We start from the raw sequence: 26,336 nt of genomic DNA, 5'->3' as shown, positions 1-26,336 counted from the left end.
CTTACCTATGGTAACAGATCTTTTTCAGGTCCTCCATGTAGCTCGCACAGATTTCCTTCAAGGGATCTCGCGTAAGAGGGCTGCTTTCTACCAGATTCTCATTCCAGGAGTCATTCCACGGCTCAACACATTCTTCTATACACTTCAGGATTTCTTTGTCATGAGGAGATGTGATCTGAGCGCCATTTTCCCAGTATACCTAACGTGAGAGTTGGGAAAGGGTAAGAATTCAATCACTGCAAGACCTCTGGGAAGGGTCTGAGCACTCCAAAATTTAAATGCCAAACGTTCAGCAACTATAGCACGAGAATGCATGTGGTGATGTTTAAATAAACATTCACATCTTTATTGATAAAGAACAATTAACGTGATGAAGGAATGATATAGTGGATTGTATAAAACAGTGGTATAATAAGGAGGCAATAAATCAGAAATGGAAGCTGAGGGAAGTCCGGGAGGGAGGGGGTGACCATGTGTAATATGTATGTTATTGATATGAGATGTTTTTAAATAATAGAAAAGAAAACTAATTAAAAAATTCTTTAAAAAAGAAGAAAAAGAATGCATGTAGTGATGCAAGCTCTACGAGAAAAGTGAGGAATCTGAGGCCTAGGGGCCAATGTGGCCCCTCAGCCATCTATACTTGGCTCTCAGAAGTCTCACCAGACCACGGCTCCTTAGAAGCCCTCCTCAAGTGCTAATACCTCCTGCTTGCCTGGAGAGAAATGTGGGTGGGTGGGCTTGCAGGGCTAGACTGTAGCCTACTGTAAGAAGCTAAGCATCATATCTGCTGTTCTGCCTGCTTTGACTTCATTTGGGCTGAAAAAGCCTCGATCTATAAAATGCAACAGCAGCACACTTTTTCAAAAACGGTGCTGGTATATCACTTTTCTATGTAAGTACTCTCCACTTGGTTTGTATTTTTGAAAACAAAATTGAAATGATCAATAAACATACATGCTCATTTAGCAATACAGAACTAAGTTCCGGTTTGGAAAGAACTCTGAAGGGCAAATAAGTCAATATTTGATAGTCTGATGTATCAGAATAATAAAAGACTGTGGTTGGTGTTTTATTATATACTTTTAGAAATTCATAGTCAAGACAGTAATTAATTATATCAAAAACTGGGAGGATACAGCAATCCATGGAGTGTATTCAACCAACTTTTACTCTGCATAGATCAACTGAAATCAACAAACCTAAGTTATTTATAGCCATTAAGTTCAATGAGTCTGCTCCAAGTAAAAGTTAGTTGACTACAACCCTAGTATTTGTAAAGGCCAGGAGCTATTTGGAAAGAGTGGGTTTCTTGTTGCTCTGTGCTGATCATTCAGACAGGCTCCCTTTAAAGTGTTAAAATGATACCTGATGACATGGAAATGCACCTACAATGCCAGCTTTCAATACTCTGTGGGTGTCAAAATAAAAAGTCTTTTCACCAAAGTGTGAAAAACTCCATTCACTCTCCCTTGGAGGGTATTTTCACCCAACACCATCCTATCAGCAGAGCTCGGCAGATGGACCAGGCCAAAGGTCCATTTAGCCCAGCATCCTTGTTCTTACAGTGGACAGGGAAGTTTTTAATGTGTGACATTTTAATATATTTTTAATTTTTGTTGGAAGCCACCCACAGTGGCTGGGGAAACCCAGCCAGATGGGCGGGGTACAAATAATAAATTACTATTACTATTACATCTGTTTGTCTATGGGAAGCCTGCAGGTAGCACTGAGCTCTCCCCACCTGCAAGTCTCAGCAACCAAGTTTTAGCAGACATTTTACGTATAAACACAGAAAAAAGAACAATTTATTGCAGGCGTTGGCAAGGTTTACCTCGCCTGGGCTGGTTCACGCCAGTGGAGATCCCTCTGTGGGCCGGATTGTGCGCGCCCGCAATTTCCGCTGTCTGTGCATGCACAGTCACGATTTTCGGCGCCACGGAAGAGAGTCCCTGCACCGCGCTGCACCAGTTTAACGCAGCGCGCAGGGACTCACTGAGCAGTCTGTTTGATTTGAGGGCGGATAGTGGGCCAGTTAAATGACCCCCGTGGGCCGCTTGTGGCCCATGGGCCTTAGGTTGCCCTGATTTATTGTTTGCGCAAACCAGTAGGGGCCAAAGAACCAAAGCAGAAAGCATGCGTTTATTTTCATAAAAAGGCAATTATTCCACTAACAGAACATACAGTATGTGGTGTTCCATTCTTGAGCATTTTCCAGAATATTACAGTCTGGAAGCTTCCTGACATCAGGTCAGACCATTGGATCCATCTAGCTCAGTACTGTCTACACTGACTGGCAGTGACTCGAGGCTCTCACACAGGAGTTTTTTCCAGCCCTATCTAAATATGCCATTGGGGATTGAACCGAGGACCGTCTGCTCTACCGCTGAGTTATGACCTTTCCCCAAACAATTCCAGTATCTAACACAGATCTTTTCTTAGACTCTTGATTTAAAGGATTGTTAAAGGCTAGCCAAGACCACATAACACCGGTCTTGAAAGACCTACATTGGCTCCCAGTACATTTCCGAGCACAATTCAAAGTGTTGGTGCTGACCTTGAAAGCCCTAAACGGCCTCGGTCCTGCATACCTGAAGGAGCGTCTCCACCCCCATCGTTCAGCCCAGACACTGAGGTCCAGCGCCTAGGACCTTCTGGCGGTTCCCTCATTGCGAGAAGGCAGAGGGCCTTCTCGGTAGTGGCGCCCACCCTGTGGAACGCCCTCCCATCAGATGTCAAAGAGATAAACAACTACCTGACATTCAGAAGACATCTTAAGGCAGCCCTGTTCAGGGAAGTTTTTAATGTCTGACATCTTAGTGTATTTTTGGTCTTTGTGGAAGCCGCCCAGAGTGGCTGGGGAAACCCAGCCAGATGGACGGCGTACAAATAATAAATTATAATTATAATTATAATTATTATTATAATTATTATTATTATTATTATTATTATTATTATTATTATTATAGCAGGCATCTAGAGAGTTCTCTGACGTACCTTGTAGCCATTGTCTTCCTTACGATTATGGGAAGCAGTAATCATCACCCCAGCTACAGCTCTGAGCTGCTGAACTGCGTAGGGCTGCAAGACAAAAATCACATTCACTCTCCAGCATGCCAGGATTTCCGAAACAGCCAAGATAGGAACTCAGAATATTCCAAGCGTCTGGACAACTGATGCAAGAAGAATATGTGGACCCTTGAATGACAACTGCCATTCAGTAGGACCTTTGAGTTAAGCAGTGTTTTTGGCTTAACAATGCTATTAAACGAAAGAAGAATCCCTAGATATTTCCCAAGTCACATCCTCTAAACAAGCAAGTTATTTTAAGTGCTCAGAGCTGTTCATAAGATTAGTGCCAAATATACAGGAAAATCAATATGCCTAACTGAGCCCAAGATGGTGTTGTGTCCCGGAAGACACGCACATTCCAATGATATCAAAAGGCCTGAAAACATGTTCAGCTCTCTCTGTATTGCACCCAAGGCTGCAGTCCAGAAAGCCCCAGGCACATGAAAGCAAAGGCTTCGGGTTTTGTTTCTAAGCACAAGCCACTCCATACCCAAGGGAAGAGTTCAAACATCTACTGCGCATGCTGAGATGGGTTGGAGCCCAGGATTTTGACCTTTCACGACTCTGGAAAGCAAGTGCCACAAACGGTAATAATGGTAATCCATACATTTGAAGAGCACATCTGCCATAAGTCGAGATATGTTCAGTGGGCAGACCTTCTGTAATGTTATTTGTGCAATTTCTGGTATGAGAAAGAATTGCAGCTCCAAGAGACTTCCAGTAACACATATTCACACCACACCCCCATTTAATTATTTATTTGATTGATCAAATTTATACACCACCCTTCATCCAAAGATTTCAGGGTGGTTGGCAAGATAAAAATACAGGGTAAAAGCACAAAATAAATAGTGAAAACAAAAACAAAACAAAAAATAACCCCCAAGCATCTGATATATACATGTCGATGTTGCAACAGGTTTCAAATGGTTTTGAAACAGGGGTTCAAGTCACCTATTCTGACTCTAGCAAAGGATCACCAGAGGATATATAATTTCATCAAGCCAAGGCCTGACTTTATTCAGAATTCTAATTTCTACTTTAAATATCAAGCATACCACTGCTCCATTACCGTATGTAAATGCTAGCCCTTACAGCAAATAAGCTGTGATCAATCCAAACATTCATTTCTTACCCCAGGGACTGCTGTGCCACAACATTCAATAAGGTTTCGCACTAGAGATGTGGATCCAGTTTAGGACCTGATGGCCCTGTTCCCAATAATAATGTAAGGACGGACTTACCACAAAAGGAGTGGGAACATATCTTGAGAACAGGTAGACAGGTACACCCTTAGCAAGCAGGACTGCTGCTGTGAGCTTTGCAAGTCTGTGGAAGACAAAGAATGATAATGCCACTCTCCTGTCCATTGCACTCCCCAAAATCCTAAGACAAGACAAATTCCCATTTCCTTTTTAAAAAGAAGAAGAAGAAAGTGGCAAATGGATAAATAATGGGTAATGTCACCTGACCCAATGTAGGGCAGCTGTGCAAAGGGTAGCTTCCCTGTTAAGAATCATTACGAAAGGGATCAACAATAAACTGCAAATATCACTATGCTTTTATAGGCATCTATAGTATCGATCTATAGTATCTAAGTATCTATAGTATCTAAGGGACGCTGGTGGCACGGGGGGTTAAACCACAGAGCCTAGGACTTGCCGATCAGAAGGTTGGTGGTTCGAATCCCCGCAACAGGGTGAGCTCTCGTTGCTCAGTCCCTGCTCCTGCCAACCTAGCAGTTCAAAAGCACGTCAAAGTGCAAGTAGATAAATAGGTACCACTCCGGCGGGAAGGTAAATGGCGTTTGTGTGTGCTGCTCTGGTTCGCCAGAAGTGGCTTAGTCATGCTGGCCACATGACCCGGAAGCTGTACGCCGGCTCCCTCAGCCAATAAAGCGAGATGAGTGCCGCAACCCCAGAGTCAGCCACGACTGGACCTAATGGTCAGGGGTCCTTTATAGTATTGCCACACCTGGAATACTATGCACAGTTCTAGTTGCCACATCTCAAAAAAAGGATATCGCAGAGTTGGAAAACATGCAGAGACAGGCAATCAAAATAATTTGGAGTCTGGAGCTACTCTCACACAAGGAAAGAGTGCACCGTTGGGGGCTTCTTAAGGTGCGTAAGGGGAAATATGACAGAGAAATATAAAATTGTGCCTGGTGCAGAGAAAGTGGATAGGGAGGATTTTCTCCCCCTCATCTAATAAGACTATAATTTGGGATCATCTAATGTAGCTGAATAGCGGGGGTCAGTTCAGGACAGAATACAGGGAAGTCCCGCTTGATGACAATCAACTTGGACAGCTTTAAGAGGGGATTAGTTGAATTCATGGCGGAAAAGGCTATCAACAGCTGCTGGTCATGGCAGCAATATGCCACCTCCAGGATCAGAGGCAGGCAGCATATGCCTCTGGATGTGGCACTGGGGAAAGAACAGCAGGAGGGCTATGGTGTTCATGTGCTACTTGAGGGCTTCTTGCTGGGCAACGTGGGCAATGCGGGAAGCAACTATGCTGAAGCAACTAGGCTTTTGGTCCAATCCAGAAGGGCTCCTCTTGTGTTATGCTTGAGACGGAGAGCTGAGTCAGCATTCAGTTCACTGGTACAAACACCTGTCATTTGAGTTGCAAGGCAAGAAGGAAGCTAGGCTGACTATGTTCCTTATATTTATACTACGTTTGTCTGCACTCTAAATCTACTATGGTTCTCTCCCTCTCCCTCCAGGGGGCACAATATGATGCCTGTAATGTGCCAAACGTGCGACATATCTGCTCTCTAATTCTAAACTACTGAAACTCAAAGAAAATACAACAACACACACACACTGCCAGAAGGTCTCTCTTGAGCTGGCCTCATATAAAATAGTTCAGTGGCTTTTGAGAGAAGTTTTTAAAGCATCAGGGAGGCTTGGGCAGAGGTTCTGCAAATCTGCCTGATCCTAGGCCTTATCTGTAGGACCTGACACAAATTATGCATTTAATGAAAAGAGCCAGGCCTGTGCAACAGGTGTAACGCCTAAGTATCAAATCCATGGCTTGAGTTACTCTGTGCCTGACTTCATCCACCAAACTGCCCCTTATGACTGAAATGAGATCTGTAATGTGGCAGAACGGAGGCTACGCCTTCGTGTTGCTTTCAGATACAGACGTTCACATTCAAAAAGAACTGATATATAGTCCATGTTTCTTCTCATCTTCAAATTTTAAAAGTTTGTTTTCTGCTTAGTGCAAATGGGACTTAGTCATTCCATGGCAATCTTGTTTCTACTCCCAACAAAGCCCATACCTTAAGCTGCTGCAACTGCTGGTTATCTGGCCTCGCGTGTCATATCCAACAACAAAACCACGTTGCCTGAAGTCTGGAAACGATTTCTCAAGGTATTTGTACATCCCCTGCAGCAAAGTAAAAAGAGAAGTCCCATGCATAAAGCCTCCTATTTGATTAGGTTTTCAGACCTTCCCTATTCCACTGGCACAGGGAAGTTGTAATAAAGAATTCTCTGTCCCAGTTACGTAATCTGAATTTGTCATGGTGGACAAATTATATTATCAATTAGAGTTGTTTCCTTCTTTATTGAGCAATCTCAGGAGAAACTATAGTACAAGGTTTTCTCATTTGTAACTTCACATCAGTCCTGCAACGTTGGCTACACCAAGTTAATTAGCCAAAGCCTCCTAGTTGGGGAGCAGGTGGAACATCTGAACCTTGGTCAACGATAGTCTCAAATCTGGCACTGATGACTGCCATCAGCAAGGCAAGAGAAACAAAAGGAAATCCATAAATTTGACTTTAATTCACCCTTACCAACTGTCTCCAGTGCTATTCAATGAAAAGTTTCCCTACATAGTAAGCCAGGTATGAGGAATCTTTTTGGCCCAGAGAGCCAAATCTTTAGCTTCCCCCAATCCATGGGCCAACTCTGACAGGTGGGTAAGGCCATCCACCTATCAATCACCTGATGTCGCAATTATGCCAGGCGACTGAAAGATGGGTGGTACCATGGGGGTTCTCTAAAGGCGACCCACAGGGGAAGGGTCTGCTTCACTAGCAAAGCAGCAGCCAATCAGGACTGAACTCCACACATCAGCTGCCATCACCCAGAGATGTAAACTGATGGTCAGGAGGGTGTGGTTTGGGGAAAATAACCTTATGGGACAACCTTGGCAGCAGGTCAAGACTGGCCCACAGGCTGGAGGTTCCCCACCCCTGTCAGCAAACCTTCATAATGAATGGTACAGTATTTACTCAACAGTAAAGCAAATTATTCTTCACATAATAATGGCTATTACTTATTCATACAGTCTCCAGCAAACATGGCATCTGCAGTTGTAGAACACTGTGGCCCAATTCAAACCACCATAGCTCGGTTTAATTAGCTAATATGAACAAATATTGTGCCTCTACTCATAGACACTTTCCCACTCAGGGAAAATATTTAAAATATGGTTACCAGGCTTGGAATAGGCCAGGAGAGTGAGCCATCTTCAACCCGTGTTTTAAGAACCTGTCTTTTCCCAAACTTGGTAACCATGGTGGCCCTGTTTAGACATTAACAGGAAACTATGGTTAACTGAAGACTTCCTGGGACGCAGGTGGCGCTGTGGGTAAAACCTCAGCGCCTAGGACTTGCCGATCGCATGGTCGGCGGTTCGAATCCCCGCGGTGGGGTGCGCTCCCGTTGCCCGGTCCCAGCGCCTGCCAACCTAGCAGTTCGAAAGCACGTCAAAGTGCAAGTAGATAAATAGGTACCGCTTACTAACGGGAAGGTAAACGGCATTTCCGTGTGCTGCGCTAGCTCACCAGAGCAGCTTCGTCACGCTGGCCACGTGACCCGGAAGTGTCTGTGGACAGCGCTGGCTCCCAGCCTCTAGACTGAGATGAGCACACAACCCTAGAGTCTGTCAAGACTGGCCCATACGGGCAGGGGTACCTTTACCTTTACTATGGTTAACTGAAGACTTCCTGGCTTATTATAGCACAGTGAGAATTGGTGCGATCATTTATTTATTTCTAAGCAGTGTACAAACTGACATTAAAAACACTACCATACAGAAATCCATTGGTTTTTTGCATGAGGATGACATGCATGGGCAAACGGATCATGCTCATCTCGGCTTATTCAGCTATGGCATGAACATCCAAACTAGACCAGTGCCATGGACTCGCCAAGGAGTCCCTAGGGCTTGACATCAGAAATTATGCTTAGTCCAAAATGCAACTGATGCCAGCCCCAGCATGTTTTGTAGCAGTCTGAACTTGAGGTCTCTGATTAAGAAGATGGTTCCATAGGGAAGCAAGCAACACCTCACCCTTTCCAAATGCAATACCACAATTTGTAATTTTACTTGGTCTGGGAGAACTTTTAGTACCAATTTCACTTTCAGAATGGCTGAAATAATGGTGCTGCTCATATTGAAAAGCCCTTTTTCTTCAGCTTCCCACAAATCCAGCATGGATGTGGCTCAGATTGTGTACCATAGGACACCTCTTCTCTTGACTCAGCACAAAGCCAACATGGAGAGAGGCTCAAAACCTGAATGCTGATTAAGCTCCTGGCACTTCAGCCACAGCCAGCAGAAATCTCAGTCATGAGATTGCTGACCAGCTAGTTAGCATGCTTATCTGAGGCTCAGTAGGACTGCACTGCAAAGCCTTTCCCATCATGCTGACTTTGATATAGATTTAGCTGGGACACCATGAAGGGCTTGGGGGGTCTGCAAATTCATGCAAGGAGAAGGACATAGTTTCATACTGCCTCTTTTCCACAAAAGCGTAAGAACGGGGAGCTCCAGAATCTGAGCTGTAAGGTGCCAAAGGTGGCCAACTCCCCATTCCCATGCCAGCCTGCCAGATGCAACCCAGGCGGATGTGTGCCAAAAGAGGAGAGCAGCTGCACTACAATAAGTGCTTGATTAGCAAATAGTTCCAAACGGTATTAGCAAGCCAGCCAGGATACGATACAGGAGGGCATATGCAACCCAAGGCCGTTAACCAGTCTGTCCTAAGGGGAATAATCTTCCCAATCGAAATATTTCATTTCATTTCACTTTTCATTTGTATACCGCTTTTCTACATCACTACATTACTATATGCAAATCAGTTTACAAGCTGAAGAAACAACAAAATAGACAACAAAGATGGTTTTATAACACTCTAATCCAATACAAAAAAGTCATAATAAAAACATAACTTTAAAATAAACAACTTATATCAAATAGTTCTATTCAATAATCTAAGGTATACCTGTACAGTAGTACATCGGGTTAAGTACTTACCGTATTTTTTTGCTCTATAGGACGCACCGGACCATAGGACGCACCTTGTTTTAGAGGGGGAGAACAAGAAAAAAATAATTCTCCCCCTCTCTGCTCAGCACCCCTTCAGCGAAGTGGCAGGAGAAACAGAGCCCCTTCCATTTCTCCTCCCGCTTGGCTGAAGGGGCGCTGCGCAGCTCTCCCTCTCTGCTGAAGCCGGGAGAGCAAGACTCTCCTGGCTTCAGCAAAAGGAACCTGAAGCCTCCGGAGCGCATCAGGAACTTGTGCTGTGCTCCGAAGGCTTCAGGTGGCTATCCCTGAAGCTTGGAGAGTGAGAGGGGTCGGTGCGCACCAACCCCTCTCGCTCTCCAGGCTTCAGCGAAAGCAACGCGAAGCCTCCGGAGCGCGGAGGGAGTGCTCCCTCTGCGCTTTGGAGGCTTCGCGTCGCTATCACTGAAGCCAAGGAGCCTGCATTCGCTCCATAGGACACACACACATTTCCCCTTAATTTTTGGAGGGGAAATGGTGCGTCCTATAGAGAGCAAAATACGGTAATTTGTTCCGGAGGTCCGTTCTTAACCTGAAACTGTTCTTAACCTGAAGCACCGCTTTAGCTAATGGGGCCTCCTGCTGCCACCGCGCCGCCAGAGCACGATTTCTGTTCTCATCCTGAAGCAAAGTTCTTAATCCGAGGTACTATTTCTGGGTTAGCGGAGTCTGTAACCTGAAGCGTATGTAACCCGAGGTACCACTGTATTTGGCATGGCAAAACGGACCAGCCCTGTACTTATTTATTTTCTAGTCAATGCAAAATGCAAAAGTTTAGTCAAAACCAGCAATGTAGCTGGCAGCCTCCCAAAAAGATTTCCCAGTCTTAGCCTTCACCAAAATGCAAATATAAACCTGAAACAAAGGACTTGAAGAAGACAAACAAGGATTTTCAAGAACTCCTGAAGTTCAGGGGAAAACCTGCCTTAACCCACTTGTCAAAGAATGCTGTCTTATGCAACAAGAAATCATTACCGAAGAAAATAACCACCAGTAAAGGAGATAACCTGCAAAGCTAGCACAACAGTGTTCGCAGAGACTTCCTGGTATCTGAACTGAAGTCTTCTGCCAAGAATGCTTATTATTACTTAGCAGCCAATCCAAAGTTCCTCGTGCTTCCAGTAGACCAAAACACAAAGCCGGCACGTGCTCTTCAGGCTGTCACAGCATGAACACTTTCAAAGTGAACAAAACAGAGAGGTCAGAAAGCAGTTGAGCAAGGTCCACGAGCACGTTTAGTTCCTTAAAGCCTGCCCTGTAGTAAAAGTGCTTTGGTACTCCTCATATGCACATATTAATTCGGTAATCATTTATAGTTGAAGGCTTTCAGCTTGTTAGCCGCTCATGTTCAACAAAGGGAATTACATTGACCATATGCACACGGGAAGCTCAAATTTATATAGCAAGGTAGTTGACTTTGGTGTGAAACAGCTCTCTTTTGGAGCTCCTGAAATTTCAGCAAAGCCAACATAAACCCCCAAAAGAGAAGCCACACTGATGTGTAGTTCAGCTCCTTGGGCACAACTCTGCACAATTGGGTTCCTGCTTAGTGAGGCAGCAATGATGCCACTCTTTGTTTCCTCTGAATATACAGTGATACCTCAGGATGCGAACGGGATTTGGAGCCCCGTTCGCATCCTGAATGGAACGTAAGATGCAACAGCGCGTCTGCGCATGTCGTTTTTCGCTGCTTCTGCGCACGCGTGTGACGTCATTTTGAGCGTCTGCGCATGCATGAGTGCAACCGCGGAGTGCAACCCAAAAGTGCTCAACCTGAAGCACATTCAACCACAGACACTGAAGATTTTTTAAAATGTAATGAATAAAAATGTTTTAAAACCGTAAGGCGGCAGTTCAGGGAGGCATTGACTGCTCCACCTGGTCTTTTTAACTGCACAATAACCCTGTGAGGTAGATTAAGTTGAGAGCTAGAGACTGGCCTTGGCTAACTGCTCTAAACAGACAGGCAAATTTGTTCCCCTGAATTCCCTGTGCAGACTCAATTGGACAAAGCTTTTGTTCACCCACCATTGTCCAGAGGTCTGCTCCCTCCAAAGACTCTGCCCTTTCTCCCTTGCTACCCTGTTTGCTCAGAACTCCTTCCCAGAACACCAATATGATGCCATCTCTCTTCCTTGCTATCCCTCAAGGCCCACCTTTACCAAGAAGGTTTCGTTATAACCTGCTATTTCCTTGCCCTACTGTAACTCATTCTGCAACTATACCTTAGCATGTGCCAGTGCCACTGAAACAGCTGTACATGGGGCTCCACATGCCTCCACTCCCCGCACTGTTGTTTCCGTTGTGCTGTATTAGATTGTAAGCTCCTCGGGGCAGGGATCTGTCCTCTTGTGCACACAGGTGAAACTTTATAAATAACAATAATTTTTCATTTCCTCTACTAATTGACTCCACGACGTCTATACTCTATGGGGCAACTACCACACACCAGACGGGCTCAGGACTGGAAAGTGAAATGTTTGTGTTTGTAAAATACAAATATTTGTATTTGCAAGTTACTCGGAGAAGAAGAGGGACAGGCAGTAGCATATAGATTTCCTGCCTGCACCATGTTGCCTGGAACTCACCTGTGTTGACTGGATCACAGTAAGATCATTGATATAGCAAAAGCCGGCCCCCATGGCAGAGCGGAGCCCGGCAGTTCCAAAGGTAAGCCGATGGCATAGACGGTCCCGCAGCTCCTTATTCTTCCCATTTCGTAGCAAGTTTTCAATTTGCTCTTTCGTTTTCGGATTCTGCAAATGAAACACACAATAGGGTTATGTTTTACAAACACAAAACTCAGAACTGGACAGCATTTATGCTGCATGAAATCATGTATGTTTGGGTTGTATCTGAGGACTAAGTCTCACAGCCCTTTCAGCACACAAAAGCCACAATTGTTACATCAAAATCTGCAGTAGCACACCAAAGCCAGGCCAAGTACAGAGCACATGCCCTGCTGCCTTGACACAGCCTGACATGGTTATACACCAACATGAGCCCGGGGGGTGTGTGTATGTGCAGAATCTCTGCTGCTGTGGACAGGGAGGTTTGGTGAATCAACCCTGGCTGTTCTTCATCTGATTATGTCTTTACCCCTCTAGGGAAGTGAGTAAATGTGGCCCAAGTACCCCAAACCAAGCTGATGTCAGTAGATAGCATCTTAATAAACCTCATGGCTGACTGCAAAGTCCGAACACTAGGATATAAGGGGTCAAGGGCATTAACAGATCATACAGTTCATAGCATGCAGGATCTACTCCCTTCAAAACAAAACAAAGCAGATAGACTTATGTAAATTGTGCCAAGAAACATTTTCAAGCCAGAGAACATGTAGCATAAGTAGGTACGCTGCCCAGTTAGTCAGTATGGAAAACAAGGCAACAAAACAGCCATTTGTCATTAATATATTATTAAAAACAGAGAATCAAATAAAATACAATAAGCAGCAGCAATAGTATCTGTAGCAACCCGCCCCCAACAATTACTACATGGTCCAAATGCCTGGCATCTCCAGACGCCACTGAGAAGGTCCTTTCTCATGTCATTGCCATCCTAGCCTGTGTTATGTGCAGGATGACGATCTAGTTCAGAGCTTTCCAAACTGTGTGTTGCGACAGGTTAGTATGTCAGCTATAGTGTGTAGGTGTGTTATGCACCATAAAAATATATTCAAGTTTACCTGAGGAGAAGAAGAAGAAAAACTAGAGGAAGAGCCAGTGTAGAGTAGTGATTAGAGTGCTGGAGTAGACTCAGACCTGGGAGACCAGGATTCAATCTCCACTTGAGAATGAAGCCCATTGGGTGACTTTCAGCCAGTTACTGCCCTACAGCCTAACCCACCTTACAGGGTTGTTGTGAAATACAAAGAAGAGGAGCGAAAGTGTGTATGCCAACTTGAGCTCTTTGGAGAAAATGTGTGAAATAATAACAATGATGATGATAATAATGATAATGATAATAATAATAATAATATTAATAATAATATTTCTTCATTTAACCAATTCCGCTTCCCCCCACCTTCTTAATGTCTATTTCCCATTCAGGTGTCCCCAGGGCACATGTATGAAGCACCAGCAACTCATTCCAGTCATATTCACTAAATGCTAAGAACAAGACAAAACCTGTTCTGAGATTAGGGGAAAATTCCAAGGTGATTTGTGGGAGCCTTGCACATATGCAAAGATTTGTTCTGCCAGACTCTCTGAAGTGGATATGTAATCACAGCAACCTTTGCTAGTTATTGCTTTCATGCTTCAGCCAGAACTTGGAGCTGGCTGGCTGACAGCACGGAATGATCTTAAGTGCAATTTGTACTACATAATAAAACCAAACTACTTTTGATAACGTAGAGTTGCTCAACAATATGCATGTCTCTGAAGCCATTCTCCACGGTGAGCAGGGTAAACAGGACTCCTCAGCAGGGGTTTAAAAAAGGCAATGGAATCTGAAGTCTCAAGGGTGAGTGAGCAACAGTGACATTTACCACAAAGAGGTCAGCCAGCTTCTAGGTCCAGCAACTGCAAGGCACCAATCAGCTTGTGAAGCCTGAATATTATTTATTTCAGAATGAGGAAAACACCCATGGTGCAGTTTTAATGTTATTCAGTCTCCAAAACTAGCATTGCAAGCAGTTCAACAGAAGAAAGTCCTGAGAGTCACAGAGGGAAACTTTAAAAAAAGTTTCATTTCCTGTTGAAACCAAAGCAACTATGCAGCACCATGGAAATGAATATCAACAAACAGTTCTTCGTGTCTGTTTTTTAATTATTCTTCATCTGAAGATATCAAGGCGGTTTACAATATAAAGACAAAAATACACACTGTAATAACAACCTGCCACTAGTTAAAGAGTTTAATAGAATGCAAAAAAATAAAAAATCTATATGAAGAATCAAAGTGTTCAAAGTGTTGGTGCTGACCTTTAAAGCCCTAAACGGCCTCAGTCCAGTATACGTGAAGGAGCGTCTCCACCGCCATCGTTCTGCCCGGACACTGAGGTCCAGCGCTGAGGGCCCTCTGGCGGTTCCCTCGCTGCGAGAAGCCAAGCTACAGGGAACCAGGCAGAGGGCCTTCTCGGTAGTGGCGCCCGCCCTGTGGAATGCCCTCCCACCAGATGTCAAAGAGAAAAATAACTACCAAACCTTTAGAAGACATCTAAAGGCAGCCCTGTTTACGGAAGCTCTTAATGTTTAATAGGTGATTATATTTTAGTGTTTTGTTGGAAGTCGCCCAGAGTGGCTGGGGAAACCCAGCCAGATGGGCGGGGTATAAATAAATTATTATTATTATTATTATTATTATTATTATTATTATTATTATTATTACCAACATCCAGATTACACACCCATATTCTGGAACACCTGAGCGTTTGGTGGGTGGTGGAGCAGATGCACTGACTGCTTTAGTCCTCACCCACTTCACTTTAGCCCTCACCCACTACTGCCAGCATTATAACCCAAGTTCCCCTGATTCAAAACTATTTCTATCAGTTTCCATTCATTTATCGACAGTTGCTCTATGCCACTGGCACCTGGCGGCCAGCTTCTGCAGGGCTTCAAGCCAATGACTTGGCTCTGATCAGGGTTGTAGGCATTCTGCCATTCTACGGCTGCATCATGCAGGGCCTGGAATTTTATTAATAAATCAATCAATAACAAATGCAGCTGGCTCCATGGCAATGAATATAGGACAGCAGCAAAGCCATCCCTGCTACCACACTCCCCGGCTGCCCACTCCTGAGCAGCTCCTGCTTTGCGCATCTGCTGCGGGTGGCTGTTCTCCAGTGCTGTAGCTTCATCCCACTCCACTCCATCAGCAAGACAAAAGGGGCAGAGGCTGCTGAAAATGGACCAGGATGTTGCTTAGGCCCAGCGCCAGCTGCTCTCCCCACCAATTAGAGGGCCTTGGAATTGGTTAGGCAGAGACGTAGTGCCACTATTATTATACTTCTTTCTGCACGAATGGGGTGGGGAATTGAATCTTGCCGAAAGGGTAAGATGTGAGCGACTGCAAATAATGAACAAAGCAGAGGGATGATTCATGGACTGTGGGAAATTAACCTTGGTTGAACTCTACTATTTTCTAGGAATTAATGCTCCTTTTACCACCGTGGCCTAGAAAAGCAGAATCTTGCGTCCCCAACTATCTCTTCTACAAACAACGCCAGGTCTAATTTTTGCTCTGAACTCCATTTGTAAAACAGGAGGATAGGAAAAATAAATTAAATATCATAGAATGAGTAATAAAATGAAAAGGAAGTAGAAACTGTGAGTGGAATTCATGTTATGACGAATGTTGTTTGTGCAGGCATTGCGGCTTGCCAGACAGAATGACCCCCTCTCTACTCCCCTAAGCACTGTTCTGGGGGTTCTCCCAACCCCCTCCTGCTGTTTTGGGGGCACATGGGGAGAGGAGGGCAGGGAAAGCACCATTGCACAAGCTTATGTCCTTGCACAGGGTTTTTGCTGATGGGATTTGATAGGCGAATCCCACCCTGTAGATTTATATCTCTAAATAACACTCAATGGAAGGTAAGCATTTATTGATAAATGCCATTTTGCATTTTCTTTTGCAGGGAGATGAAGGGCTAGACTCACGCATGGCTGCGCATCGGGAGGTGAGCTGTAACAGTCACTCAGTATAACTTCCTTGTACTAGCACTGTTTTTCAAACCTTGACTGGATCTGCTAGCAGGGTTAGTAAAGAGTTTAGCTAAGGACGATTTGAAGTTTGCTTAATTTATCCGCTACTTTTTGTTGAAGGAACAGAAAATTCTAAGTGGGTGCAAAACCCATTTGCGACTGATGTCACAAAGTTCTCTTTCTGCAAAAAGAGCGCATTTTAAAAATATTTATTTATTGCTTTTCATAAATATATTATTTTATTTATTTATTTATTGCAATATAAAATGCTTGCTCTTCAAGCACATTACATTCAGAGCTGTCTTATTGCTGCATTTTGAATATTCTCCCCTGCCCCACCCACTCATTGCATCTCAACTTGCAACTCTGTACAGTGGTACCTTGGGTTACATACGCTTCAGGTTACATACGCTTCAGGTTACAGACTCTGCTAACCCAGAAATAGTACCTCGGGTTAAGAACTTTGCTTCAGGATGAGAACAGAAATCGTGCTCCGACAACGTGGCAGCAGCAGGAGGCCCCATTAGCTAAAGTGGTGCTTCAGGTTAAGAACAGTTTCAGGTTAAGAACAGACATTCGGAACGAATTAAGTACTTAACCTGAGGTACCACTGTAATGATAGGTCATGACAAGGAGAGGGAAAGCTGGGTAATGAGAGGCTCTTGAAAATGTGTAGAGTGGTCACTTTCTTCCTACCGCTACCATATCAGAAAGTGGAACTCTAGCAAACTCTTCAATCACCCCACCCCACCAGCTTAGGAGAAGAAAAAGACAACATACTACACACACTTTCCCATAGTGCTCACTAGTAGCTAGAAGCTACTTGCTTTTTTCCCCAGGTACAAATTATAAGCATGCTTTTTATTTTATCGATTTGGGTTGCATCCAACGATTCTGCCCAGCACTAAGTCTTCCAGGGAGGGAAGCAATTTCCAGCAGTTCTCCCTATCGCTGCTGCCCCCCCCCCCCCGCCCTGCATTCCGGAACCCTCCAGACAATTTTAGGAAGGGGAGGAGGGGAATTGCTGAAAATTATTTCCTTCCCCATTCCGATGACAGAAACCTGTCAATTGAACAAGGTTGTTTGATACAACCCTTCATAGCTCACCTCTCCTGATTTGTCAGACACAAGACTACAACAATTGAACTCTGATAAATATAAAACGGTAAAAGAGGCACACACACGATGCAATATCCTCTAGGCATGCAAAGGAACAGCACCAGCGCAAGCTTTCGAAAGCCAAAGGAACAGGTTTCTTCGGCTTTTCCAAGAACCAACTTGATGATTTACCGTCATTTCTCCTCTGGAAAGAAGAGAGGAGGCGGCGAGCACCAGAATGCAAAGAAAATTAAAGACCAACACCACCTCTCCTACTATTTTTTAAAATTTATTAAGCAGGGTATTCAGCAAAGCGTTAATCAGAGTAGAATCAGTTAAATAAATGGACACGACTAAGTTAGGCCCGTTAATTTCAATGGGTGTGAGTAAAACTTAGCTGAATAGCATTCTAAGTTTATATCCTGCCCTTCGTCCCAAAGGAGCCCAGGGTGGCAACTGAACCTGGCGAACAACTACAAGCAGAACAGCTGCCTGCCACTGTGTGTGGCTGAATATGATCCCATCTCCCCACACCCAGGAGCTGAAATATGCAGAATGTTTCAAAGGGCAGCCCCACCTGGAGCACCTACTATAGCCCTGGAACCAATGCAAGGACAAAAGGACCGGAGGCTGAAGAATGAATAAAGGGGCTGGGACTGATCCTCCCTTCTAGGGAGTCATGATGCTGCTTTTCAGAGCAAGACAAATGGTGCACATATGCTCTCTGGGCTCTTCCGCCATCCAGCAACAGGTTGGATTACCGGTACTTAAGATCAAGGCAATTCAGGTTTTGACCTGAAATAGCCAAGCAAAATATATGTGATGGTGATGATGATGATGATGATGATGATGATGATGATGAATTAAATATGTATACCACCCTTCATCCAAAAATCACAGGATGGTTCACAACATTATAATACAAAATGAGAACACAAAATACATACTAATAAAAATTTAAAAAACCAATAAGCCCCATCCCACTCCCATTATCATCTTGCCCATAACATTTTATTTATGTATAGCCATACTTTCTAAATCAGCATGCATACCCAAAATAAAATTAGCACACATTAATCTTAAAAAGACCTGAAAGATGTGAAAGTACCGTATATTTCGCCCCATAGGACGTACCAGCCCATAGGACGCACCAAGTTTTTTTGGGGGGAAATAAAGAAAAACATTTTTATTTCCCCCCCCCCAGGCGCTTGTGGGGCCGGCAGTGGGGAGAAGCGCTCTTCTCCCCACCACCAGCCTTCAGACCAGGTCCGGGGACAGCGGGAAGACACGCTGCATCTCCCCGCTGTCCCCGGAGCTTGCGGGGCGGCAGCGGGGAGAAGCGCTCTTCTCCCCACTGCCAGCCTTCAGACCAGGTCCGGGGACAGCGGGAAGATGCGCTGCACCTCCCCGCTGTCCCCCGAGCTTGCGGGGCTGGCGGCGGGGAGAAGTACGCATCTCCCCGCCGTCAGCCTCCAAACCACATCAGGAGACAGCGGGATGGCGGCGTTCCGCCTCCCCGCTGTCCCCCAACCTTGTGGGGCTGGCGCTGGGGCTCTCCTGAAGCCTGGAGAGCGAGAGGTATATCTTTGAAAGATGCAAATTATTTCTACGTGAAATTTAGTGATGTGGGCGGAAGGTTTTCCAAGATGTGGAGTTTTCCAGTGCTTATTTTTTCTGCAGAAAATTTTCCATTAATAAGTTCAGCTTTAACCATGAATGGATGCCAAATGCAAAGACACTATTAGGAAAGCTTGGCAGGTTCAAGGTTTTTAGCACTGTTCACTAAATACAAGTAAAATAAACAAGAGTATCAGAACTTTTTTCCAGTGAAAGGGTTCCTATGCAAAATTACCATAACATTTTTTTTCTGGAAAACCCACACCGCCAGTTAAAATGGTATAGAGTTTTTCACACTGTAAAATTGCATCCCTATTCTCTAACCAGTCCTTCTGCACCCTGCATGCTATGCTGGAAGTTTTACTGAGCAAGCCAGATTAGATCTTATATCCCTAGGCTGTTATTTTCACAGCAACACAGCACCTGAGCATGCACAATACTGATTCACCAAGCTCCAGCATAACTCTTTGCTCTACACACCACCATCTTCAACAGAAATCAGACATTCACAATGCAAACCAAATGAAGAAAGTTGTTTAGTGTAATCTGAGACACATTTAAGTACCGTATTTTTCGCTCTATAAGACGCACCTAGTTTTTGGAGGAGGAAAACAAGAAAAAAAATATTCTGAATCTCAGAAGCCAGAACAGCAAGAGGGGTGTTTGCACAGTGAAAGCAACAATCCCTCTTGCTGTTCTGGCTTCTGGGATAGCTGCGCAGCCTGCATTCGCTCCATAAGACGCACACACATTTCCCCTTACTTTTTAGGATGGAAAGGGTGAGTCTTATAGAGCAAAAAATATGGTATCTTCTTTATAACACCAGAGAACAAGCTGCAGTTACGCACATATCTCAAATGGTCAGCTTCACAAGAGTACATTTTTTGTATATTTTTAAAACTGAGAAGTGATCTCATTTGTGCAAAATTCCAAGCATGAGAAAGGGCAGTAGCTCAGTAGTAGAGCATTTCTGTTTTGCCTGCAGAAGGTCCCAGGTTCAATCCCTGGTATCTTCAGGTAAGGTTGGGAGAGATGCCTGCCTGCCAGAAACCCTAAAAAGCCACTGTCAATCAGAGTAGACAACGTGGAACTAGATGCACGGCCCGTCTGTGTACTGTATAAGGCTGCTTCCTATGTTCCACTGAGAAGAAAGAGCTGATAAAGATGAGGCAGATCTGTGTTTTTCCACAATTTGAAAAGTTTCCATAGTGGGTGCAGAATCAAAAGCCTGAGATAGGAGCCAAGCAGAGAGAGCCCTGCTGTAAAACAAGGCTAAAAACAAGGGATTAAGCTCTTACACTGTAGACAATACTGATGTGATTCATATTGTTGTTTCCTAAAACCTTTACAGTGCTACCTCAGGTTACAAACGCTTCAGGTTACAGATACTTCAGGTTACAGACTCCGCTAACCCAGAAATAGTACCTCAGGTTAAGAACTTTGCTTCAGGATGAGAACAGAAATCGCACGGCGGCAGCAGGAGGCCCCATTAGCTAAAGTGGTACCTCAGGTTAAGAACAGTTTCAGGTGAAGAACAGACCTCCAGAACGAATTAAGTTCTTAACCCGAGGTACCACTGTATATAGATTTATATTTGCCTTATCTAAATTCATAGCCAGTCCCCTATAGGACTAATCCCCGTTACAGAGTGTTCGCGCAGACATCCCTGCCCAACTATCCATAAACCTATAAGCCTAAGAATTTGATGTACTGTAAATTATATTCACCTCCTCCTAACTATGGCTCATTAAATATGACAAAATACTAGGCCAGCAAGAAGTTACAAGGAAGCAGCAGTTTTACTGTCTTCATGGACACAGTACATTAAGCTTCAGTTTAATTATATGCCGCTTTCCACAAGAAACTGTGCCCGCAGTGGTTCACAATACGCAATAATTTACCAAAATTCTGGCAAAAAAGGTTCCCTGCCATACATTCCTACTTCATAATTCCCCTGACATTCCCAGTGAATTGTGGCAGCAATTAAGCTCTTCAAAATGCAGCTGCCTGAGGTGAAGTGAATTCAGTTGCATTAAGTCTACATTTTAGTGGCTTGCTCACCTGGATCAGACCCTGGCGCAGAAATCAACATGCCAAAGATGAAACCCAGGATCACTTGAGTGAGGCTTCAGAGAGCTTGCGTAGAAGCAGTCTACAGCCTGTTAACTGATGTGCCAAAATAAATACACGCATGAACTTCATTCCTTACAAGTTTCCATTAAGAACCAGGCCTTGTATGGGCTTTAGTAGGGAGGTAAAAAGTCACTTCAAGTTATCCAAATAATAATATGAATACATTGTATGTGGTATCCAATTGGGTCATTCTCACAGGAGACCCAAATAAATCAATTTCAGTGGAATGACTCTTGAGGGTGACTGTCAGATATGTAATCCTGTAAAATAATTTATCCATGGCAGGTCTAATTCCAAGACCTACAGCCTTATCAACGATGCACATTTATTATGCATGCTTTTTGCTTATGACACCATAAAATATCATATACAATCAATTTGCTAGATGAATAATACCTCTGTAATTATCAATGGAGTTTATTCCCTGAAAAGTGTGCATATAATTGCAGTTTTAGTCTTACTAGTTAATATATTATTTTGTTTTCTCTCTTTTAGTTGTCAATTCATTTTAAAGTTCTAACATCTTCAAGTCTTCAAAACACGTTTTTCTTATTCCTAACTCTTAAAAGAAAGCAATATTTATTTCACTGGAAGACAGGCCCAGATACCAAAACACTACAAGCTCTTATTCAGCCAAATCAATCTGTTATAGCCGCTTTAAGGTGAAAGTCAAAAATATTAGTTTTGTGTAAGTCTGTGCATGTTCACCCACAAGTGAGTCCCACTGTGCTCAATAGGAACTATGTTACGGGGGAAACAGTTACAGTATTCCCTTCTTCCAATATTGGGAGTGGGTGTCTTGCAGACAAGCATCCAGCTACACATCAAGTACCAAGGCCCCAAATAGACCCAATTTTATCAGCATCTTTTAATCCTTTAGCGGCTAGTTTGGTGATGGTTTAGTAAGCGCGTGTGGGGCATGAACACTACTTGCAGTCTCTCCTCCCACTGCAGATGGCAGGCCCAGACCCCTTGATTCCTATTGGAACCATGGCAGGAGCAAAAAGTTAAAGTCTCTCTTCCCCACCACACCGTCCCCACCACAGTGTCTGGATGGGGACACTTGTATTTATATATTTAAAACCGCAAACACTCAAGGGCTAAAAACATAAATAATGTGACTTTTAGTTCGGCCCTGAAAATCAGAGATTCTTGGCTGGCTCCAAGCATCTGGGCAACTCAAGTCAGCTACCTGTGGTATAACTCCTATAAATAAACTCTACCCACCATAGTTCTAGGTTTCCAAATACTGGACAGAGCTTGATTCTAATTTCTGGAAGTCAAATCCCAAAGACAAAGGAGACAAGAATGTTCCATGTATTATTATTATTATTATTATTATTATTATTATTATTATTATTATTATTTAAATTTATATTCTACTGTCTGCTTCATAAAACCATTATCAACTTATCTTCTGAATTATTGGCTTTGTTTGACAGTTTTTCAGTAAACCAAAGATAACAAAGCAGTAGTGAATTGACAGAATTATGTATGCACTTCTGCTAAAACAAAACTTAAAATCTTACCTAAGAAATCCCAATTTCATGGCCTAGCTTTCACATACATTCAGAGAGAGAGAGAGAGAGAGAAACAGGTGCACACACAACTTGTTTTATTTGTACAAGCTCATCTGTTTCTAGAATAAGACGACATAGGTTGCAAAAAAGTATTTTGACATTTCTCCAAATGTGATATCAATTACCATGTAATGCTCCAAGTCTACACCTCATGCCTGAATAAGAGAAATGTCACAGAGGGTTGCCATGATTACACCTTTAAAGTTACACCTTTATTCCGCTTGATCCAATTAAGTACTTCAATTTAAATTGGATGTGAATCTAGCCATGTGCTGATCTCCTGTAACTCAAGGTAATTTCAAGGCACAGGCAAGTACATTTAGGAGCACAGGAAGCTACCTTATCCTGGGTTGATTCACTCACCTAGCCCAGAACAGCTACTCTGACTTCCAGGATCGCAGGCAGGGCTATTTCACATCACCTGCTACCTGACCCTTCTTTAATCTGGAAATTTTAGGGATTCAACCTGGAATTTTCTGTAAGCAAAACATCTCCTCCATCACTGAACTACAGCCTCCCCCCTCCCCCGCTGTATCCTTCACATTTCAAATGCAGGATGATTATTTTTTTACTAACTTTCCTCACTTATACAATTGGTGGCATGCATTATTAATCACTTGCTACATCCAACCTCAGAGGCAACTGTTCCTAAAAATAGGCCCCAAGCCAATCTGCAGCATCAGCAAGCTGCACAGATAATGAAATATTGATGTATGGCCATTGTTACCAAAAAGAAAAGAAAAAAAAGAGCTGCAGTACTTGGGTACAATTTTGACGTCACATACTGGGGCTCAGGTGCCACCTGCCTCTTTGTAAGATTTTGTATTAACAAAGGAACAATTAAGCTCAAAATGAAGCAATGACCCATGTAGGCTGCCATCTACATCACAAGCCCAGGTTAACTGCTGGAAGTGACAAGAGTGGAGAAACTGAAATATGTGGAATTATTTAAAGCTGTTGAAGAGCATGGAATAAAATGTTGAAACATCAAAGAGACGCAAGGTTTGGAGAAGCACATTTTTAAACGCCTAGAATTCCCATAGACAACCATAGTCATCTAAGGATCTAACTATGGAGAACCTGGAAGCAGTAAAACACGTTAAGCTTCTTTTACATATTGTACACTAAATTTTAGAGTGTGATAATGCACATAGCCACATCAGTCCCATCTGCTGTAAGGAAAGATCACCCTTTTGCATTAATGTAGAAACTGTTGGTCTCCTGAGTTTATTTGAAAAATGCAGACACCAAAATGTCCTCCTTCCCCTTGAAAAAATACATCCGTAGTCCACCTGCAAGATGTCATGTTCTTTTCCACTATTTCAGTTTTATTTTTGTGCTAAATATGAAAGCTACTTTTACAGAGAACCTTCCTAATGACTGTGAATTCAAAAAATAAAATTGTCTATTTCCAAATTACTGATTGTTGCCTTTCAGACAGCTCTCACCCCCTAGACCACTTCACAAGGTTCCCTCTGCATAATGCTAATCAGATTCTGTATGACATCACCAAGCAAGCAGGAGGAGGAAGAGTAAGACATCAGGGAACCAGATCATCTATAACTGGCCAAAAGACCTACACGCTACCGATAACCAAGTACAAAGGCAAATTTGATGCCAGACTGAAATAGCTTCCCGGAGGAAGCAGAACAGTGCAAAACAAAACAAGCAACAAAGCAAAGCCACACAGTTTGCAGCACTGCCTAGTTTTAAAAAAAAGAAGGAGAGAGAGAGAAAAGGGAAGTGTCTTAAGACAGTAACACACAAATTGTGACTTGCAATTAATTTGTATTCTGCAATGTCATACCTTTCCAAGAATGATAGTGTCAAAGGAACTTATGGGGCACTTACGGCAGAACAGCCCAGCCAAGAAAGTTGTTTAAGCTTGGTCTTAGAATTGCACAGCTTTGCAAAAACAAAATGAAATCAAAATAGCAGAGCTGCCCTCTGCTGAAAACAGAAATTTCAAAGCAGGAAAATGCAAAACATCCAGCTCTCAGAAACACTTTCCTTTGTCTACAACATAGATGAGTCACTGCTCTACATTGCATCACTGTTTATTAAGCACTACTGCTTAAGGATAGCAGTACATGGTGCTGAAATAAGGGAGAAGCATCTCTTTTGAAGTGAGGGGATGCCTTAATTTCTTTCTTCCAGAGCCACATGAGCCCCGTACTCAGAGAGGGGCTGCACCCCAATTTTAAACTATGGTCTTCTTCCTAATTACATGGACCAGGAGCCCTATTTTAAGGGAACATGAATGCAAAGGTTTGCCGGACACTACGGAATCCCTCGCAATATAAACATGAGTAGCCATGTTAGTCGTTTGCAGAGAGTCTTTGGCAACTTAAAAGACTTAACAAATCTACTATGGCGCAAGCTTTTGTAGACTACAGTCTTTAGATGCAAGAAACGTTATGCAGCAGGGCTTCGTTTTTGAGAGAGGGGAGAAATGGCAGTGGCAAGGGAAAACACGCACACCGATCTCGATCGCACATTCACAATTATAACTGTGTATTTCCTGCCAGCGCCGAAAATTCACCTACGCTGCAAATGAGGGAGATGTGAGTTTCCACGAAGCCACCCCCCCAGCAAGCCTCTCAAGCACGTTAACGTGCGCACGATTTTCCAGCAGTGCCCAGCGCAGCAAACTCCTATTTCTGGCGTTGGCAAAGCCCTTTAACTGCACGAGGAGCGAAATGTATAGTATCGCTCTCTCTCTGGCAGCTACTTAACAGATCCTGGAGGCTTGGTGGGGGGCTATTGGGAAGAAGAGCCCGACCCACCTTGTCCCAGGTCAGCCACTGCCAGATGGCCTTGTCCAGCTGCAGGTCCCCCGTGCTGAAGGTGATGAGCAGGTTCGAGTTGACGTCGCCGGCCTCTCGGTGGTCCCCCATCGCCTCCCCAGGGGTCCCGGTGGGCGCCAGCAGCAGCAGGAGCAGCACTTCGGGCGATGCAGCGAGGGGCGAGCGTGCAGACGGTCGCCGATCTCGCAGGCACACGCGTGTGTGTGTGTATGTGCAAAGGCTCACCCCCGCCCCCTCCCACGCCCCCACCCCACCTGCTGGCCGGCTGGGTGGGCGGGGCTGCCGCTGGCACGGAGACCGCCCAGCAGCCCAGCCAAGGGCATGGAGGCGCTCACTGCCCCCACCCGGCGGGGGGGGGGGGAGGGGCTGGTCCAAAATTGGTCGAGGGGGGCGTGGAAGGGAGGAGGGGCCTGTCAATCTCCCCCCATAAGCCCTCAGTCGGTTTTGGGGTGGGGGAAGCCCCTCCTCTCACGCAAAGAGAGAATTCGCCGGGAGCGGAGAGGCGGCAAATATTTGAGGTGGGGGGGGGTTGTTGAAAAAAGGCACCCCTCCCCCTCACGCCCCACTTTTCAGGCAAAAAGAAGCCCCTTCCCCTCACTTTTCCCTCACGGAGAAGGTGCCCCACCCCCCTTCAAGTTTCCCCTCAGAGGAGCTGCGCGCGCAAGCGAGCGCGCTCCCGAACTTCCAAGGCGCGCGCACCGAGCCGGCCTCGACCACCGGGCGCCCGCCGTAAATATGAAAAAAGACGCGCTGAGCCCCGCCCCCGCCAGGCCCCGCCCTCGCGCTCAACCGCCGCCTGCACACGCCCAACGGCCAGGACTTAATAATAATAAGGAGCAGGAGGACGGGGCGGGAACCACCCAAGCCCCGCCCCTTAGGCTGAGTAACGCGCTGCGGCAGGCTTGGGTTGCGCGCGCAGCTTTCCCTAAGGGATTGCCTCGAGGGCTGATGGGGCGTGTAGTTTTCTCGCTCTTTTCTCTCTCTCCCACTTGGGGGCGTTGTCGTCCCCGACAGGTTCCCTGGAGAACTGTGGAATTGTAGAGCTGGAAGGAGGGCTGGATTCAGTGGCGTAG

The 26,336-nt window shown here is 44.5% G+C and overlaps 1 protein-coding gene across 1 annotated transcript in view; it reads right to left on the bottom strand.

Moving 5' to 3' along the window:
• PGM2L1 (phosphoglucomutase 2 like 1) overlaps positions 1-26,042 on the bottom strand; it is a 41,521-nt gene extending 15,479 nt beyond the window's left edge. Inside the window, exons 1-6 of the mRNA XM_083609914.1 lie at positions 25,243-26,042; positions 11,970-12,137; positions 6,365-6,471; positions 4,317-4,401; positions 2,998-3,081; positions 6-199 (exon numbers count right to left, since the gene is read on the bottom strand). Coding sequence (XP_083466040.1) covers positions 6-199; positions 2,998-3,081; positions 4,317-4,401; positions 6,365-6,471; positions 11,970-12,137; positions 25,243-25,353 — 749 coding nt within the window. The 5' untranslated portion in view covers positions 25,354-26,042. The remainder of the gene's footprint in view (positions 1-5; positions 200-2,997; positions 3,082-4,316; positions 4,402-6,364; positions 6,472-11,969; positions 12,138-25,242) is intronic.
• Between the last annotated feature and the right edge of the window lie 294 nt (positions 26,043-26,336).

The sequence above is a fragment of the Podarcis filfolensis genome (assembly GCF_964270895.1).
Source record: "Podarcis filfolensis genome assembly, chromosome: 4".
Lineage (NCBI taxonomy): Eukaryota > Metazoa > Chordata > Lepidosauria > Squamata > Lacertidae > Podarcis > Podarcis filfolensis.
The sequence above is the reverse complement of the archived record's forward strand: the minus strand, read 5'-3'. Positions and strand labels throughout refer to the sequence as shown.